Genomic DNA, 20,232 nt, shown 5'->3' on the forward strand with positions numbered 1-20,232 from the left:
AGCTTACAGTTCTTAATGGTGACCTGCTGGTGTTAAATGTGGAAAAGAAACAGCTATACCCGATATGATGCCTTATCGGAGTCTAAAAGAGAAATGGAATGCAGTTTCTATTTTGCTTGAGGTAGGCGTTGCACAAGGATGGTGGCAAGGCTGCATGTATAGTATGGGATGCATAGTATGGGATGCATGTGTAATATGTGGCTGCCGATAGAGGTGGCCACACGATCGTGCCGTGCATGCCGTGCTGAATTTTCGGCGAGCCGGTTCGTTTAGCTATGAACTCGTGAACAGCCCGTATGATAGAACGAGCCGTGCCGGGTTCGGGCCGGTTCGACAGATGGCAGTTCGTGGATGACCCGCGATTCACACGAATTAGACGAATTTGGCGGTTTACCCGAGTTGCAGGCGGATGACGGGAGATGACGAGCCGGGCTGCCGAGTTTGGCTATCCGAATTACACTGAACACTGTAATTTTTTTTAATGGGATGCAACTTGATTATTTAGTTGATTGACAGATGACATTTGACAGAGGTAAGTTGTAATAATATAAATTACTATTATTAGATACAGGACCTACAGGCTACAGCTACACAGACACAGTACACACATGACACATACACACGGATTAATTTAAATTGTATGTGTGAACAGAGGAAATTTCCACACATTATCTTCCATTTTGAATTGATAAAACCAAGACAAGCACACTACACTTACTTTGTTATGTTTGATTTGAAGAACAACTCCAAAATAGATTAATAGATTTGAAGCGCGTGCCACTAACGTGCGGGCCGTGCCGAATAATTCGCCAACTCGCGGGCCGAGCCGATCAGTTTCTCATTTGTTTATTCGCAGGCGGTTAGACGGGCCGGTTCCCGTCCGGTTCCGGGCCGGTTCCGGTTTTACAATTTCCAGTTCGTGTTCGGCTCATCTTGATACACGATTTGTGCCGAATAATGAATCGGCACGTAACGAGGCGAGTTAGACGAATTTTTGGCGAGTCGAATCTCGATCGTGCCGAGCCAAACCGTTTGTTTGGCCACCTCTAGCTGCCGAGAAAGATGAGACGGTGCCAGAGAAGCCTGCAGAAAGCAAAAAATGAGATACATTGGCAGGATGTCATGCAGAAAGAGATGGAACACTTCTTGGAGGTGAACGTGCCAGAAGGGCAAATAAGTTGAAGAGCAATAAGTTGAAGAGAAGACGAGCAGGAAGAGTGTCAGACGGGAAAATATTAGCCATACAGGCTCAGTTTATTAGCCATACGGGGTCAGTTTATTAGCCATACGAGCTCAGTTTGAAAGCCATACGAGCTGGGAGGATTGCATGAGACAAGTTTAGATTAAGGGGGAGATTGTTAGAAAATTAATCTAAACTTGTTTTATTGTGTTAAAGTTTTATTTTATTTATTTTAGATCAGCTTGTACATGTATGACTAGGTCATGCATTCAGTAGAAAATAAGTCGTGGTCTCATTAATAAACAGAAGTACTGGAGAAAAATCAGGAGTAGTTGCTATTTTATAGGTCTAGTTGTTTATGCACGTTGCTCACTTGTTACTTTATATTTACTTATAATCATTCATTTTATCATTAGTGAAATACATTATTTAATATATACACCATGAGTTTTTGTCATAGGAAGCTGTCTCACTGCTATACTTATATATAGACACATAAACAGGTGTTGGTTTTCTATAATAATTACCATTTAGGAAACTATTACCTAGTCTGTAATTTTCTATGTGTTTAGCTTCTGGTATGGGGCAAAACATTTTAGGTTCTTGTCCTTAAGGGTCATAAGCACCGGAAAACTGCTCCTCGCTCAAAATCTTATATGAGGTCATTGACCAGAAATCTAGGGAATGAGTATGAAAACTTGGATTAACGCAATGTCTTGTAGAGAATTGAGCAGATACCAGGGTGAAATTAATATACAAACTACCAACAAACTGCTATTAAGGGAAGATACTAACTAGACCATATGGAAATAACAAACAACACTAGTAGAAACTTGAAACTAGAACCAACATATGACAAAAACGTTTTCTTTTTGAATGACAAAAAGAAAACGTTTTTGAACCAGAGGGCAGTTGTGTATAGTTGTGCAAAACCTTATGCTTAAAAAGATTATAAAACCCTGAACTGTACTTAAACCCGGCAGACTGAGGCTCTCCATTTTATCATTAAAAGGAACCAAACAAAAGATGTCTAGTTTAAAGCATTACGAAGGATCTGACTAGATAGGCCAATAATGACTAGATTCACCATATATTATACCAGAAAATATGGCAATAAATTTTTATGAGCACATCTTGTTACTTTAATTCAAGTTGTGTTTTTATTTTTGCAAATTTCAAGTTAAAATGATGAATATTAACCTGAGAACACAAAGCCTTCTACCCCAGTTGCTTGTCTTTGCTTGTCTTTTACGTTTTCACTAGTTTTTCTGGTGGCCAAATAGTTAGTGTTCCTGTGTAGAATTCTAGTTGCATCTAATAAGGAGAGCTACTGTAGAACTTGTGAGAGACAGAATGCCGCGAGAACCCTTAGATTAAGTATCATATTAAAGCTAGCAACTACTATATAAACATGGCTAGATTATAACCTCCTAATGAAGATCGAATACCAAGCAAAATTGTACAATACATATAAATATAGAAGAGATTGAACAATTAAAGAGACAAGTTAATCTTTGAAGGTAAATGCAAAAAGAGTAAGAGTTGGTACTTTAATATGCTTAAACAAAACACATATCCTATTATACACAGAGAGATCATTGATGTTAATATCAATTTATAATTGTAGAAGCTAACAGCCTATTATTTCAGGAGCTTACATCTGTTATAACTCAATCGAAAACTTCACAGCTTTTTCTTACGCTCAAGCCAGCAGCCTACCTATCTAACTAAGTCATGTAATTACAAGGCATAATGGTATAAAATAGCATCTTCTTCCATAATCCTTCCTTTTGTGGCTCGGAACGTGTCCATCCCTTGTAACTAACGCTCTATTAATTCCAATATATAATTATAGAAACTAACAGCCTATTCTATTATTGCAGGAGCTTATCAAAAAAATGGTTTCGAAGTTATCATCTTCATCCTGCCCACCTTGGGCTTAGGGTTTGCTTTGAGGCTTTTCTTGTTCATGGCCGGCATTGGTGGCAAATGCTGTAAATCAATCAGTTGTGTTGTCCTCTGGATTTTGAGCTTGTTGGTCTGGTCATATAAATCATGGAGTTTCCTTTTGGTTGCTTCCAGTTTTAACTCGAAATCTTTCTCGTTCATCAGTATCGACTTATCTAACTTCTTCTTGAAAACAATCTTAATAGTCTTTCTTGGCTTTGTAACAGCAAACGACGACGACTTAGTCGACTCCAATGAAGTGTCTACTTTGGCCAGCATGTTGGTATCGGGTTGAAGTACTTGCAATACATGTTTCCACTCTTTTCCTTTACCATTATACCTAGCAACTAAAAGCTTCTTGTTGGGTGGGGGACAGGGGCAGTGTTGTTCTCTATCATCTTGTTTTGACAAACCAGTGAAGAACACAATAGGATCAAGATTAATACATGTGGCTTGATGATCACCATAAAAGAAAGCATCACTCAGTACAAAATCATCAATGGAAGGACAAGCAAGACCTTCCGCCTCCTCCTCATGCCGGTAATCGTGCTCTGTGATCGTCGTCATCATTATATGTAATCTCTCTCGATTCTCTCTTTCTATTTCTTCCTTTAACAACAGAATTTGGAAACAGCCGGGGAGTTACAAAATGCCGATTATATTGTATGTGGATGTAATAATATATATAAACAAAACCAAAGGAACTGGGGTTCTTACAAGTTTCACTGTCGGAAATCAGAATTCACTTAAGATTTGAATATATAGTACATTCTACATGTATTTATATAGGAAGCTGCCCTCTCTATCCTATTCCTATTCTATTTAGGAAACAATATGGTACTTATTATGTAGCTTGAGATTGCATTTCTAAATTTATTATATTTTAATATACTTCATACTCTAATTTATTATATTAATAATATAAGAAATTAACGATAATCTTTTTAATTACTAGTTATAAAATAATTTTTTGTTTTTCGGTGAAATCAAAATGTTAAAAATTCGTCTCTTTAACATAAATACTCACATACATGTGTGACATATGTGTGTGATAAGACAGATTGTAAGAATAAATCACCTAAAACAAAACAGATATGTATACTACACACGTTTAGCCGTAAAAAATAAAAGGGAAATAGCTAACCCATCATAGATCAAACTCAAATGATACTCATAATGTGTGCTTGTAGGAAGATAAAGGCAAATTGCATAGAGAAATATAATGCATAGACTTAACGAATATATAAATACATAAAAAGGATACTCGTAATATTTGATATAATCGCAAATCGCTACTAGCTATTTTCTTCTAATCGTAGATATTGGATGTCCAATCCAAAGGCTAGAAAGTGAATTATCGCATAAGAGCAGCCCCAACGCCCCCTGCCCATTTCCCTTTTTTTCCCGACCCCACTGCTTGCCACGTCTACCAAACCAGGCGATGAAAGAAAATTGGCCAGCTCTATCCAACGGTACGCCCATTTATTAATAATGCAGGACCCATTATTTCCTTATTATATTATATTTATAATAGAATGGTAGTTAATAATATAAAAAAATGCATCATAATTAATCATATCATTAAAAAACAATTTCAAGGAAAAATATTACATTAAAAAAAAGATACGAGAAAGCATTGAATTAAAAACATTACAATAAAAAAAATTAACGATTAATATGAAATTGCGAGATATGCTCAACCAAGTCATTTTGTAGCTGACGATGTGTCCGTTTATCAGGCATCTGTATAGTGTTTTGAATATACGTTTCATACGCAGCAAAAGGTTCTTCGCCTAAGTTTGGTTGTGATAAACTATTTATTACATCATCATAACTTGGCAGAGGACCAAATTGAGTGGCATACGTGTCTCTCTCATCTTCAACAATCATATTATGTATTATGATGCATGCTCTCATGATTCTCCCAAGATCGTCTTTGTCCCAAAAGCGTGTCGGACCACGTACAATTGCGAAACGGGACTGTAACACACCAAATGCTCGTTCAACATCTTTTCGCTGGCGTTCTTGTTTTGAAAATATTTTTCTTTTCTCACCTTGTGGACGTGGTATCGTTTTAACGAATGTTGCCAATTCTGGATATATTCCATATGTTAAGTAATATCCCACAATATAATTATTTCCATTTATAGTATAATTTACCTCTGGAGCACGACCTTGTAGCACTTCATCAAATATTGGTGACCGATCTAAAATATTTATGTCATTGTTTGATCCAGCAACTCCAAAAAATGCATGCCATATTCATAGATCAGATGAAGCAACCGCTTCTAGTATAATTGTTGCAACTCCTTTGTGACCACTCATGAACATTCCCTTCCATACTTTTGGACAATTTTTCCATTGCCAGTGCATGCAATCAATACTCCCCATCATACCTGGAAAGCCATGAGCCTCACCCATTTGTAGCAGACGTTGCACGTCATTTGAGTTTGGCTTTCGTAAGTATTCGCCTTCAAATTATGTAATTATATTGGAGACGAATGTTTTCAAGGCTTCAACTGCAGTACTCTCTCCAATACGAACACAATCATCAACAACATCAGCAGATATACCATAAGCCAATATACGCATTGCCGTAGTGCATTTTTGTAAAGGTGATAAACCTTTTCTTCCCACTGCATCCATTCTTTGTTGAAAGTATGGATCAAAATTTGAGACAACATCCACAATACGAAGAAAGACATGTCTTCCCATACGGAATCTTCGTCGAAATATATTTTATGGATATACTGGATTTGGTGAACAATAATCATTCACTAGACGCTGATGACCTGCTTCACGATCTCTGTAAATACATCTTCGAGGCGTGGATGCTGAGCTCTGTCCATATATTTTTTGAAAGAGCTCGAGTCGACGATTGCTTTTAGTGTCATCACAAAACTCTTCAATAAATTCTTGAGTGAATTATTCTGTGAAGCTTTCTGTTGTGGGTGTTTGATTCATGTTGATGTGAATTGAAAGAATTGATACATCTAGTTTATATAGAAGATAAAAACGAATATATTCTAACTTCCAATGGCTAGTTTACAAATAAATAAAAACAAGGACTAGCTTCCAACGGCTAGTTTACAAACAAATAAAGACAAGCACTAGTTTCTAACGGCTAGTTTATAAACAAATAAAAGCAAATAAGAAAAGACAAGCACTAGCTTCCAACGGCTAGTTTACAAACAAATAAAAGCAAACAAGAAAAGACAAGCACTAGCTTCCAACAGTTAGTTTCTTGCCATAATTTTTTCAAGCATTTTTGCATGAATCTTTCGTTGAGCATCATTCATTTTAGTAGTATCCGCCAAAATGACTTGTAAATCAAGCTCGGTTTGCTTAGTCTCAAGCTCTCTTTGTCGAGTCTCAATTTCTTTTTGCTTCATTTCATTTACTGTATCCATTATGTTCATTCTTCTCAACTCATTAACTTGAATAGCTTCATATTCTTCAATTTCCGCAGTTGTTGCCCTCCCTTTTCCCTTCCTTTTAGCAGCTTTTGTACCTTTTGGACGAACCGGTTGAAATTCATCAGATGTTGGTGTATCGTTATTCGCCTCTGATGAGTAAGCTCCAGAACTACTTAATTTAGTTCTTTTAGAACTTGCACTAGTTGCAGGAGTTCTTCACTTGGGATGTCTACGAAGCTCACGCCAATGATTATCAAAATTTGTCTTTTTCTTGTATTGGGCCAATTGGAGTTCATTAGCTTTCTCAATTATGTTATCCAAGTTTGAACCACTCCCAAACATTCGTTGAGCCTCATCATAACATGACAAAAATTTCTGAGCACTTTCATTTATTCGTTGCCACCTTTTTCTCATAGCCACAACTCCTCTTTTGATGACACCGGGATTGTCCTCTTCACAATATTGCTTAATTCTGTCCCAAAAGGTTTCGGCTTTTTGATCAGTACCGACTAGTGGATCAATTGAGACATTCAACCATGCACTTATTAAGAGCTTATCTTCAACCCACGTCCAGTGACCAGTATTTTCATGTATATCTTCTGTTTCCTCATAATCATCATTTAGATCAACAAAGTTTGTACCAAAGGCCGGCACTTGCGAATCTGGGGAATTTTGGATATTGATAGGTGATTGTTGGGTTTCAAATTGTGAATTTGAAAATGGAGGAAATGGGAATGGATAAGGAGAATTTTGAGGATACGGAAATGGAAATTGAGAAGCTTGAGAATGTGAAAATGGGGGTTGAGAATTTGGGCTTTGAGCAGTAAAATTAAAATTTTGTGGATTTGGAAAATAAGGATTTGGATATGAATATGGATATTGAGGGTTTGGATTTTGTGAATTTGGAGGAGGGGAATTATTTGGATTCATTTTCTTAGAGAGAAAAATTAAAATTTTTATGAAGTAGAAAATATGAATAATGAGGTGATTATATATAGGAGTCAAAATATCCCCGTTAAAAACATATATGTTACCTTTTTATATATAACGTTCAAATAACAACGTTCATATATATGGCAGGAAACATGCAGCAATGAAAAAGTAACAAAAAGTAATAATAAATTAATGGAGGCAAAGGAATTGGCCGCGGCCAGCTTACTGGGCATGCCCATTTTTTCAATCTGTTCCGGTGCTTGGTTTTCCATATGGCCAGACCATATTGCTTTTTACGTGAATCGAGGCACTCTAACGGGCAGCGTTAGAGCTGCTCTAAGTGGTCCTTGACAACCATAACTGGTCCTGACAAACAATCATCAAGGACCAAGACCCTTGTGTCAATACAATTCTACTGTATACAATAAGCTTTTGTTCGGTTAAAAAGAATGAACGGATTGCATCAAGAATGTACAGTGAGTTTTGTTTGCTTAAAAAAATGGATAATGTACAGTGGATATAATAATATAAAGCAGCCGGGGATTTACTAAAGGAACCAGGGTTTTCAAGTTTAGCTGTCGGAAATCAGAATCTACTTGGGATTTGAATAAATATTATGATGCATTGAGCTCCTATTTATATAGGAAGCTGTTCTCTCTATCTTATTCTTATTATATTTAAAAAACAATGTGTTATTATTATATAGCTTGAAATTGTATTTCTAAATTTATTATACTTTAATATACTTCATACTCGAATTTAATATATTAATAATTTAAGTAATTAACGATAATTTTTTTAATTATTAGTTGTAAAATAATTTTTTATTTTTCGGTGAAATCAAAGTGTTAAAAATTCGATTAACTTTTTTGACAAGTTTTATACTCACTCTGCTTTTCTATATTCGTCGTTTAACTTTTATACACATAATTAAAGTAATAATTTAATTGTATAGTTAAAATAATTATTTTTTATTTTTGTGAATTTTAGTATAAGTCATATATTTCATGATTTTTTTGTTTTAAAAAAATTATATTAGTATCCACTCAAACTCCTTGTATATAAACTCAAAGTCAAATATAAAAAACAATTGAAGGTTCACTAGTCCTATGTTTAATTTTTTTTAGTTTGTTAATTATCTTGAAAGGTAAAATAACATTGTAAATTCAGTTAATCATACATCAATTGGTTCAAGAACAACCCTTTCGGTGCAAAAATCGAAAAAATCAAAGCCAAACAATTTGAGATGCCCAGGATTTTCTAGGTAGTAGCAGCAACTCTTGTTTAATTCTCAACTTCTCTTCAGGATCCCTTACTGTCTTGCTGCAGGCAAGTGATATCACTCACTCTAAGCAATGGGGAAGATGCAAGAATAAGCTTTATTAAATGTAGCTCTGATCTTGAACCATCAACACCATTTATTTTGACTACTTCAAGTCGGTCCAGCAAAACAACCTTCCAATCTAGTGATTTTAATGACGTTCGACTGTTGATTCTGAATGATTGGAACTCTTCACTTCAAGTTCCTGCACACAAAATTATTAAATCTAAGCTCAGATATGCGCATTAAAACACAATGATATGAAGAGCATGTGCATTTAATCAACGACATTGCTTAAGACAAGGTCTAGTTCTCACCAGTCCTATGAAAAGATCTTCCAAGTTGGGAAGATTTCTGATCAAAGAAAGACATGTTAAGATCTGACGCATGCTATATCCAAGCCTGCAAGCGCAGCTTCTTCATATTTACCATCTTTGTTGTATGCTCATCCAAAACAGAGAGACCTTGTCCCAGAACCTATATACAAAGAATACATTGAAGTGTGAGCCGTGAACTTGTTGTAAATCTCACTAACAAATATAGCAACATAGAAGCAAGTGTATAAAGAATTTAGCAAGTTTAGGTCAAGACCACAGTTAACAAAACAAAACATGCAGGTAAACAAAATCAGTAACTGAAATAACGAAGAGAGAAAGAAAGATGTACCCAAAACCATAGCTTTTAACAGTGACTGAAATAAAGGTTCACACATACAAAATGCCAAGAAAATGATCACAGCTAAGTCACCAGGCCTTGCTCGAAGTCCTGGCTGCTCTTGAAGAGAATATTACCCCTACCTGCTGCGTTTGGGATGTGCACAATATCTCCACCAGGATAAAACAGCTCAGAGTTTATGTTAACAGTAGCAACAAAAGCTCCACTTCGACCAGCACCTCAGTCGCCGGAAAATATCAGCACTTCAGGACTTTTTGGAGAGAAATGCAGAGAGGTTGAAGAGAAGAGAAGAGAATGTAGTGTATCTAATACATTCACTTTAACCTCTATTTATAGGAGAGGAAAAAATGAAACTGTCCACACACTTAATGTCTGAATTAAACTACTTCATTAATAAAAAATCAAAACTGATCAGATTTTGAATTTAAATTACTTGTAACAGCTTTTCACATTAACACCCATTAAAACCCACATTATTATCAGAACTTAAGTTAATTTCTGATCTGATATCAGAACTTAAGTTAAGTTCTGATATCAGAACTTAAGTTAAGTTCTGATATCAGAACTTAAGTTAAGTTCTGATATCAGAACTTAAGTTAAGTTCTGAGATATCATATCAGAACTTAAGTTCTGATTTTATTCATCAGTTACAGATCAGATTATATTATTTGTCCAGGTTCAAGGTATTTAGACTAAGCCCACTAACAAAGTGACTTGGCCCATTTCAGTATCAAACCCAGTCCAACAATTTAATAATAATCCAGTCACAGATAAATAAATTCGAATTAAAATTAATTCTCAAATAAATAAAATCCTCGCCCAGGTCGCCTCGCGTATGCGAGACGCCGAGACATTCGCCCAAATCGCCCTTCGACCCGACCCGGTCCGGTGCGTGGCGGGGCGGCGGCACGTGTGTGTGGGCGCGCGTGAAGCACATAACAACACAATGGACCATCACACACCTTAGTAGTTGTATACTACTCATGTGGGTAATACCATATAAAGCACACAACCCCCTTTATTTATTTCAATGTGGGACAAACATTCTCAAATTTTTTCCAAGCTTTTCCAAGCTACTTTCAACTCTCATTTCATATGGATTTCATTAAGAAAATTCTTAAAACCATACATGAAAATTTAAGTTCAAATATCATTGAACAATTTTCAATCATTAGATTTTAGGATTAACATCAAGAACATAATTAAATTAAGCTCTAAAATCCTAATTTTCTAACAATCCCCCACAAATCCATACAGAAATGCGATCAATTTCCCATCATGACTTGTTTTTCAGAGTCAGTACCCTTCCGGGTTTGAACCCTCCTAATTCCTCTACTTCAATGGCTATCGGACTCAGATGGAATGTTTCACCTTGAATCTTAATCCGTTTAGTATAACCATATTCCATAGACGATGACAAGTCAAAGGTTATGGTGCCAATCTACGGCTTTGAGACATTAATGGTCATGTCTCGATCCTGTTCATCGAATGCATCAAGGATTAACCCTATCCTCTAATTGCGACCACACAATTACATTCGCTTAGCTGGGCATCTCCAGAGATATACTGCCTCTATCTCGTCAAATGACTTGATCCCATTCAGAGTTTTACCACTCTTGCTTTTCTGGCAGTGTCAGTACCTTCTAGGTTTACAGGGGATAGACTCAGATACTATAGTATCATCTATGTAGCAAAGGTACTTCCAATTCATCCTTATAGCTTGTTATTACCCATTGAATACACTTCGAGGGATCTCCTCTTATGTGTATTGGGTTCCCACTGTTGATGAATTATGATGGGTTGACAGTCCCATCCCCAACCTTGACTTAAGGACCACTGCAGGTTCTAGTCCTTTAGTAAGTGGATCAGCTATATTATTCTGAGTTCCTATGAACTCTATAGCTATGATCCTATTAGTCACTAAACCCCTTATAGACTTGAGTCTAACTTGGATGTGTCTCTTGGTTTTAGCATTATGCTTTTTACTGCTAATCTTGTCGATAGTTGTTCGACTATCACAGTGAATAGCAATAGCAGGAAGCGGTCTGCTTACTACAGGTATTGCAGACATAAGTCCGTGTAACCATTCAGCCTCCGTCCCTGTGGCATCAAGTGCACACAACTCAGCCTCAAAAGTAGACCGCGTAACTATAGTCTGTCTGCTTGACTTCCAGGATATTGCTCCACCAGCCAAGGTGAAGACGTATCCAGTCACTCCATTGAAACCAGACTTCTTAGTTATCCAACTTGCATCACTGTACCCTTCAAGCACACCAGGAAATCTCCTGTAGTGTAAACTAAGGTACATTGTGCCTTTTAGATATCTAAGTACTCTATCAAGAGCATCCCAATGAGTTCTGTTTGGACAGCTTGTATATCTAACCAATTTAGACACAGAATATGAAATATCTGGTCTAGTACAGTTAGCAAGATACTGCAAGCTCCCAATAATCTGAGAATACCTTAACTGAGACACAGGCACTCCTGAAGTATTCTTGACAAGGGAAACTTTAGAATCATAAGGTGTACTAGCGATTCTACACTGTGAATAACCATATTTCTCAAGTATAGATTTCTCTATATAATGAGATTGAGCCAAGGTTATTCCTTCAGTGGACTGAATCAGTTTGATTCCAAGAATCACACTTGCCTCACCCATATCCTTCATTTCAAAATGCCTTTTCAAGAATTCTTTAGTCTCGTTAATAATCTCAATATTGGTTCCAAACAGTAAAATGTCATCCACATATAGGCACAAAATAACACACTCATTACCTTTAACTTTAGTGTAGACACACTTATCACTTTCATTAATCTTATAACTGAAAGGCAATATAGTTTCATCAAACTTTTTATGCCAATCTCTGGGAGCTTGTTTCAAGCCATAGATGGACTTGATCAACTTACATACTTTCCTTTCATTGCCTGATGCAACAAATCCATCAGGCTGATCCATATAAATCTCTTCCTCAAGTTCACCATGAAGAAAAGCCGTCTTTACATCCATCTGATGGAAGATAAGACCATGGACTGAAGCCAATACTATAAGCATTCGGATTGTTACCATTCTTGCAACCGGAGAGTATGTATCAAAATAATCAATTCCTTCCTTTTGCTTAAAACCCTTAGCTACCAGTCTAGCTTTGTACTTATCTATTGAGCCGTCAGGGTTCAACTTCCTTTTAAAGACCCATTTGCACCCAATAGTAGAACACCCAGGAGGGAGATCAACCAACTCCCATGTTCCATTAGAAACAATAGAGTCAATTTCACTCTTGACAGTGCCCTTCCAATGCCTTGACTCAGAAGAATCCATAGCTTGCCGGAAAGTTAAAGGTTCGTCCTCGATATTGTAAATGATAAAATCACCTCCAAAATCCTTGACTACCTTTGCACGCTTACTTCTCCTTGGTTCCTCTAGTTCCTTAGGACTAGAGCTACTACTAGGTTCCGCCCCCACATTTGTCATCTTTTCCACATGATCAGGAATAGAACTTGATGTGTGAGTAGGATCTTCATCAGAAATCATTTCAGGTATTCCAGTTTTCATAGGGTAAACATCCTCAAAGAATGTAGCATCTCGAAATTCAACTATCGTATTTACCACTATACCATCTATGTCAGATTTTAACACTAAAAATCTCATAGCTGTAGTGGTTTCAAGATAGCCCAGAAAGATACAGTCAACAGTCTTTGGACCTAGTTTCTTTCTCTTGTGTTCAGGAACAAGCACCTTAGCAAGGCACCCCCACACACGAAGATACTTAAGTCTAGTCATCCTGCCTTTCCATAACTCCAAGGGTGTTTTATCCATGTGTTTCAGAGGGACTCTATTCAAAATATGGCAAGCCGTATTTAGAGCCTCCCCCCACATGTATTTAGGCAACCCAGAGTTAATAAGCATCATGTCTTTAAATGTTCTGTTCTTTCGCTCTGCAACCCCATTAGACTCAGGTGTGTATGGTGGAGTAACTTCATGAACTATACCATTGTTTGCACAAAATTCATTAAAAGCATTACTCGTATACTCACCACCTCTATCAGATCTCAATCTTTTAAGTAGCTTACTAGTTTGTTTTTCTACTTCAGTTTTATATATAATGAATTTACTAAGTGCTTCATCCTTATGTCTAAGTAAATAAACATAACAGTATCTACTACTATCATCTATAAAAGTAATGAAGTATCTAAACTGGTCCTTGGTCAACACACCACCAAATTCACAAATATCAGTGTGTACTAAATCTAACAAGTCTGAATCCCTAACAACATTATAAAAAGGTTTCCTTATCTGTTTAGCAGACACACATACTTGACATTTAGAATTCTTTTCTATGCTATATTTTGGAATCAACTCTAAGTTCATCATGTTCTTAAGAGCACCAAAGTTTAAATGACCTAGTCTAGCATGCCATATATTTGAGGATTCAATACAGTTAACAGTAGGAATAACATTATTATTCAAATTTCCCAAAACGGGATCCGCATTAATAACAAATAAACCATTTGACAAGTAACCCTTGCCAAAGAATGTACCAGTGTGAATAAGAACTACTTTATTACACTTGAACGAAATTTCAAAACCACTAGAAACTAAACAGCTTCCACTTATTATATTTCTACGCATGTTTGGAACATGATGCACTCTCGTCAGAGATAGAATACGTCCTGAAGGGAACTTCAGATCCACGTTTCCAACTCCATGTACTTGAGCAACACTAGCATTCCCCATCTTCACAGTCAGGCTATGACTCTGTTGATAAGATACAAATAAACTAATATCAGAACAAATATGTACATTAGCTCCAGTATCTATCAACCATTCATTTGACAGATAGGTAGAAAATATTACAGGGTTGTAGGATACATACCGGTCAACGTCGGTTTCAGAAGCCGTAGCCTCACCAACAACCATGTTCACTACAGGCCCACTTGCGGTTCCAAGCACAGCATTTGCTTGCGCTACCTCGGTTTTCTTCGCTTTCTTCGTAGGGTAGTCCTTACTCCAGTGCCCAACCTGCCCACAAGACCAGCATGGTTTGTTTTCCTTGGGTTTCTTGGCCTTGTCCTTGTCACTCTTAGGTTTATTACTATTAGCTTTCTTAGCAAAAGCCTTCCTCTTTTGTCCTACAGTTGCTATGTTTACCTTCGAGGTACCGTGTTCAGTTGGCATCACATGTCCCTGTTTGGACTTTTGTTGTTCTTGCACCGAGATGTCCAGCATAAGGTTGGTCCAGGTGATCTCTCCTTTAGGTCTTTTCAGGGAGAGAGAGAACTCTTCCCAAGACTTCGGGAGTTTTTCAATCACACTCATCACCTTAAACTTCTCCGGGAGATTCATTCCAGACTCCTTCAAAGCATGCACTATCATCTCGAATTCATGCACCTGCTCAGTCATAGACTTATTGTCCACCAGCTTGAACTCGAGGAACCTTGCCACCGAATACTTTTCTAGACCTTGTCAGTCAGTATTATGTGTCTGGTCCAGCTTCTCCCATAAGAGTTTTGCGGAGTAGGCATCAGAAGAATAGACATCAAACAAAGTGTTTGTTAGTGCCGCCAGAATGGCCGCTCTAGCCACTCCATCCTTCTCAGCCCACTTCGCAAAAGCCTTAACTGTGTCAGCCTTCTCTTGATCCACTAATGGTTTCTCATATTCCACAACCGGCCACAGACCCTTTATAGTCAGCCACAACTTCATCCTTTTCTGCCAGCGAGAAAAGCCAATGCCACCGTTGAATTTCTCCGGTAAACCGGTTAGTTCAACAGCCTGTGGGAAACTATAGGTGGTCCAATCAATGGCCCCAGCAGTTGCACCCGAACCGCTACCACCACCAACGATAACCTCACTTTCGTTAACCATTATGCTAAATTCTATATAACTAATATTCTCTTCAAGAATGTTGTAAATCTCACTAACAAATATAGCAACATAGAAGCAAGTGTATAAAGAATTTAGCAAGTTTAGGCCAAGACCACAGTTAACAAAACAAAACATGCAGGTAAACAAAATCAGTAACTAAAATAATGAAGAGAGAAAGAAAGATGTACCCGAAACCATAGCTTTTAACAGTGACTGAAATAAAGGTTCACAGATACAAAATGCCAAGAAAATGATCACAGCTGAGTCACCAGGCCTTGCTCGAAGTCCTGGCTGCTCTTGAAGAGAATATTGCCCCTACCTGCTGCGTTTGGGATGCGCACAATATCTCCACCAGGATAAAACAGCTCAGAGTTTATGTTAACAGTGGCAACAAAAGCTCCACTTCGACCAGCACCTCAGTCGCCGGAAAATATCAGCACTTCAGGACTTTTGGGAGAGAAATGCAGAGAGGTTGAAGAGAAGAGAAGAGAATGTAGTGTATCTAATACATTCACTTTAACCTCTATTTATAGGAGAGGAAAAAATGAAACTGTCCACACACTTAATATCTGAATTAAACTGCTTCATTAATAAAAAATCAAAACTGATCAGATTTTGAATTTAAATTACTTGTAACAGCTTTTCACATTAACACCCATTAAAACCCACATTATTATCAGAACTTAAGTTAATTTCTGATCTGATATCAGAATTTAAGTTAAGTTCTGATATCAGAACTTAAGTTAAGTTCTGAGATATCATATCAGAACTTAAGTTCTGATTTTATTCATCAGTTACAGATCAGATTATATTATTTGTCCAGGTTCAAGGTATTTAGACTAAGCCCACTAACAAAGTGACTTGGCCCATTTCAGTATCAAACCCAGTCCAACAATTTAATAATAATCCAGTCATAGATAAATAAATTCGAATTAAAATTAATTCTCAAATAAATAAAATCCTCGCCCCGGTCGCCTCGCGTACGCGAGACGCCGAGACATTCGCCCAAATCGCCCTTCGACCCGACCCGGTCCGGTGCGTGGTGGGGCGGCGGCGCGTGTGTGTGTGCGCGCGTGAAGCACATAACAACACAATGGACCATCACACACCTTAGTAGTTGTATACTACTCATGTGGGTAATACCATATAAAGCACACAACCCCCTTTATTTATTTCAATGTGGGACAAACATTCTCAAATTTTTTCCAAGCTTTTCCAAGCTACTTTCAACTCTCATTTCATATGGATTTCATTAAGAAAATTCTTAAAACCATACATGAAAATTTAAGTTCAAATATCATTGAACAATTTTCAATCATTAGATTTTAGGATTAACATCAAGAACATAATTAAATTAAGCTCTAAAATCCTAATTTTCTAACAGAACTAGCATTATATTATTCACACACACATATGTTATTATAAGACCGTCAATTAACTAGATTTGTTGAAATTTCAGGTTACCTCAAGGGTGAAGCCATTAAGTAGAAGAGTGTTGATTCTGGGACTATTACTGATAAGGCTTATCAAATCGACAGATTTGATGATATTGCAATCTGCAGCAGGCAATTGAAGACCAAAGCTTTCTAGTTTTTTTGTGCATTCGAGCCATCTCCCGTCAATTGTTTCACATCAAGAGATATTTAGTGTTCTGAGATTGTTACTAGTAGTTAGCTGGCAGGCCAGATGTTCAATTCCCTTACATTTTTCCAAGTGGAGTTCTTGGATTTGGGTCCCGAATGACATGTCAGAAGAAATTGAGAATGGAAAGTTGGCTCTGAAAGTCTTGACTGAATCAACTCTGAATAATCAAACAAATAAGGACTCGAAAGGGCACTCGTTTCCAAATTGTAAAGTACTAGAGTTCTAACACCCTTGTACATTAGCTGCTTAATCCACCTATGGATGTGAAGCATACTCAGTTTTTGTGGAATATGGAGTTTAAAGTCCAGAATTGGGCCTGTGTGGGACGAAAGAATCATACTGACGGTTGTTGAAAATGCATTACAGATGCTTAGGTTAGAATTTTTATTCTTGAACATGACTTTCAAGAAGAATTGATCATCAAGAAATACGACAGGGTGCATTTTCCATACATTCCTCCATGTTTTTGACAAGACACTTATTTTTGCCGCATCATGAACTGGCTACTGGCAGACGTCCAAAGATACAATGTGTCAGCTCTATGGGTAAATTGCTAATCCTGTCATTATCAAGTCGCCTTACTGATTTAGATTTAACTTGAGGCTCCCAAATGCATCCTTCCACGGTAAATTGCCTCTTAATAGGGATTATAGGCCGGCCTTTCCACTGATCCACTACCGATTAGTTGCATCTTGTTCAAACGGCTTCTTCGAGTTTCGTCTTTACAGCTCCAAATTTAACTTTCAGAGACTACCCTGCATTAAACAAGTAATTTAGAGGATGCAGGGCTAAAAACTTTTACAGGTATTTACAAAATTTTGTTATACAGAATATCTAGTGAATTTTTGTTAAACATGCCTCCCCTGATTTCCCCACGGTCTTTGAAACTAAGCAGTTGATTAGAAAAGAAGACAATGATGAACTATACTAACTTGCTTACGGCATCGCACAGTCTTAGTTAATATTTATATATTTTTATTTTTATTTTAAATAATTTTATTAAAAATTATATAAATAATTAAATACTAAATAATGATTATATAATTATACTTTTATTGTGTATAATTTCGAGTTAAGTTCAAATGTCTAAATAACATACGATTGATGGGATCTACGTAAATATTTGTTGTTAGTGAGATTCAAAACTAAAAATTTATATGTATCCTTATAAATAATAATATAAATGATTATATAATTATATTTCTATTGTGTATAATTTCAAGTTAAGTTCAAATGTATAAATAGTATATGATTGATAAGATCTATGTAAATGTTTGTTGTTAGTGAGATTCGAAACTGAAAACTTATACATATCTTTATATAATATAAATGTTTGTTGTCAACGGATTCGAACCTGAGAACTTAATGTATTTATATAAATAATAATTTAGATGTTTGTTGTTAACGGGATTCGAACATGAGAACTTGTGTAGTATCTTTTTTTAGTATTAGGATCTAACGGCTCATATTATTTAATAAAGAAGATCTGACGGTCAAGATGAAAATGGATAACCAAAATGAGGAGTTAACCAAACTACAAATTATACCCATTCCGGTAATTATAGTATACTAGCCTACGGCCCGTGCGAAACACAGGTCTTGGTTAATATCTATATATTTTTATTTTATTTTATATAATTTGATTAAGATTCTATATAAATAATTAAATACTAAATAATGATTACATAATTATAATTTCAAGTTAGGTTCAAATAATATAAATAGTATATGATTGATGAGATCTTATTCATAAATAACAATATAAATGTTTGTTGTTGGTGAGTGATATTTTAATCTGAAAACTTATATGTATCTTTATAAATAATATAAATATTTGTTGTTAACGGGATTCGAACATGAGAACTTATATGTATTTTTATAAATAATAATATTAATGTTTGTTGTTAACGGGATTCGAATCTAAAAACTTGTGGAGTACATTTTTTTAGTATTTGAATCTAACGGTTCTGATTATTTGATGAAGAAGATCCGACGGTTGTGATGGAAAAGAATAACCAAAATAAGGGGTTAACCAAATTACAAATTATATCCCATTCCGACTATTATAGTTTACTATAGATAAATATAGATTCATATTTTATAAGAATAATCTCAGCTAAATAAATAACAAAGCTATGCAAGGAGAAAACTTACGAGATATTTGTATTTAAACAAGCGACTAATGAGAGCAAAGATGGAAAACATAAAGAAAATCATGTAGTCTTACCTTGAAACAAGGTTATAAAACTCAGAAATCGGTTAGACAGACGATGATGGTGAACGAAAGCAGAGCTTGAAACCTTGTTGCAACAATTTATGGTGCCTTCGTAATTTTCTCATTCTTTATATAGGGAAAGAATAAGGCTCGGTATTATTAGTATCCGATCCGACCGGTATAGTTGATACTGGATCATATTTTAATGGACCCTGATACCCGAACAGATCAAAGGTGGGACAACCCGACGCACCGGAAAACTAATCCAAAATTAATCCCCCTCTCCGACATTTTATTGGGTTAAATATATATATCTATACTATATTATAATAGCCGGAATATAGATAATTTGGTTCAACGGTTTGGTTCAACGATAATTCCCTAATTTTAATTATTACAAAAATAGATAAATAGTGTTATATATCTAATAAACTACTAAATTATTAAACTACTATTAAATATAGTATACTTATCCTACTAAACTACGAATACAACTTATCCTATTATTAAAAGATATAAATAATAGTGTTACATATCTGCTAAACTACTAAATTGTTAAACTACTAGAAATAGTCTATTTATTCTACTAAATTACGACCATATATTATTCTATTATTTTATTATAAATTTATAATCATTATATATTTATATAAATATTTTAAAAATATAATATAACTTGATAAATAAAAATTTAAAATATTAATGAAAACCCGTGCATCCCACGGGATTTATGCTAGTTATTTTATAAAACATGCTTAGTTATTCCAGATCCTAGGTTGGTTGGGTAAATATTTTTTAGTAAATTAATGGGTTTTATATCAAGTCGGCTACCCTATTCGTCAAAATATCTCACATAAACCACCATTTCCCACGACAACTTATTTAATACATTAAAATATTAATATATATCACACTGTTATCCTTTTCTAAAAAAATTAACAGAAAACGTTAAATTTTTAAAAAATTTCGTCAGTTCAAGCAGAACAGTCAGAAGTGGTGAATTGGTAGTCCACGTATGTTCCACGTTGGACTAACTAT

At 35.8% G+C, this 20,232-nt stretch overlaps 1 protein-coding gene across 1 annotated transcript; it reads right to left on the minus strand.

Moving 5' to 3' along the window:
• Positions 1–4,792: 4,792 nt before the first annotated feature.
• Positions 4,793–5,842, minus strand: LOC141680508 (uncharacterized). The gene is made up of 3 exons (XM_074486715.1): positions 5,656–5,842; positions 5,524–5,598; positions 4,793–5,334 (listed from the first exon to the last, which is right to left on the minus strand). The coding sequence occupies exons 1-3, from the start codon at positions 5,840–5,842 to the stop codon at positions 4,793–4,795; spliced, it is 804 nt and encodes a 267-aa protein (XP_074342816.1).
• Positions 5,843–20,232: the final 14,390 nt, after the last annotated feature.

The sequence above is a fragment of the Apium graveolens genome, chromosome 8 (assembly GCF_009905375.1).
Source record: "Apium graveolens cultivar Ventura chromosome 8, ASM990537v1, whole genome shotgun sequence".
Taxonomy (NCBI): domain Eukaryota; kingdom Viridiplantae; phylum Streptophyta; class Magnoliopsida; order Apiales; family Apiaceae; genus Apium; species Apium graveolens.

Bases quoted from the DNA above. Each gene is read 5' to 3' on its own strand.
- LOC141680508 (XM_074486715.1), bottom strand. From the start codon at position 5,842: ATGGGAAGACATGTCTTTCTTCGTATTGTGGATGTTGTCTCAAATTTT. The intron at 5,599-5,655 runs GTACTGCAGTTG...CATAATTTGAAG, and splicing joins TTGTGTTCGTATTGGAGAGA to GCGAATACTTACGAAAGCCA. The intron at 5,335-5,523 runs GTATGATGGGGA...TAAATATTTTAG, and splicing joins TGAGGCTCATGGCTTTCCAG to ATCGGTCACCAATATTTGAT.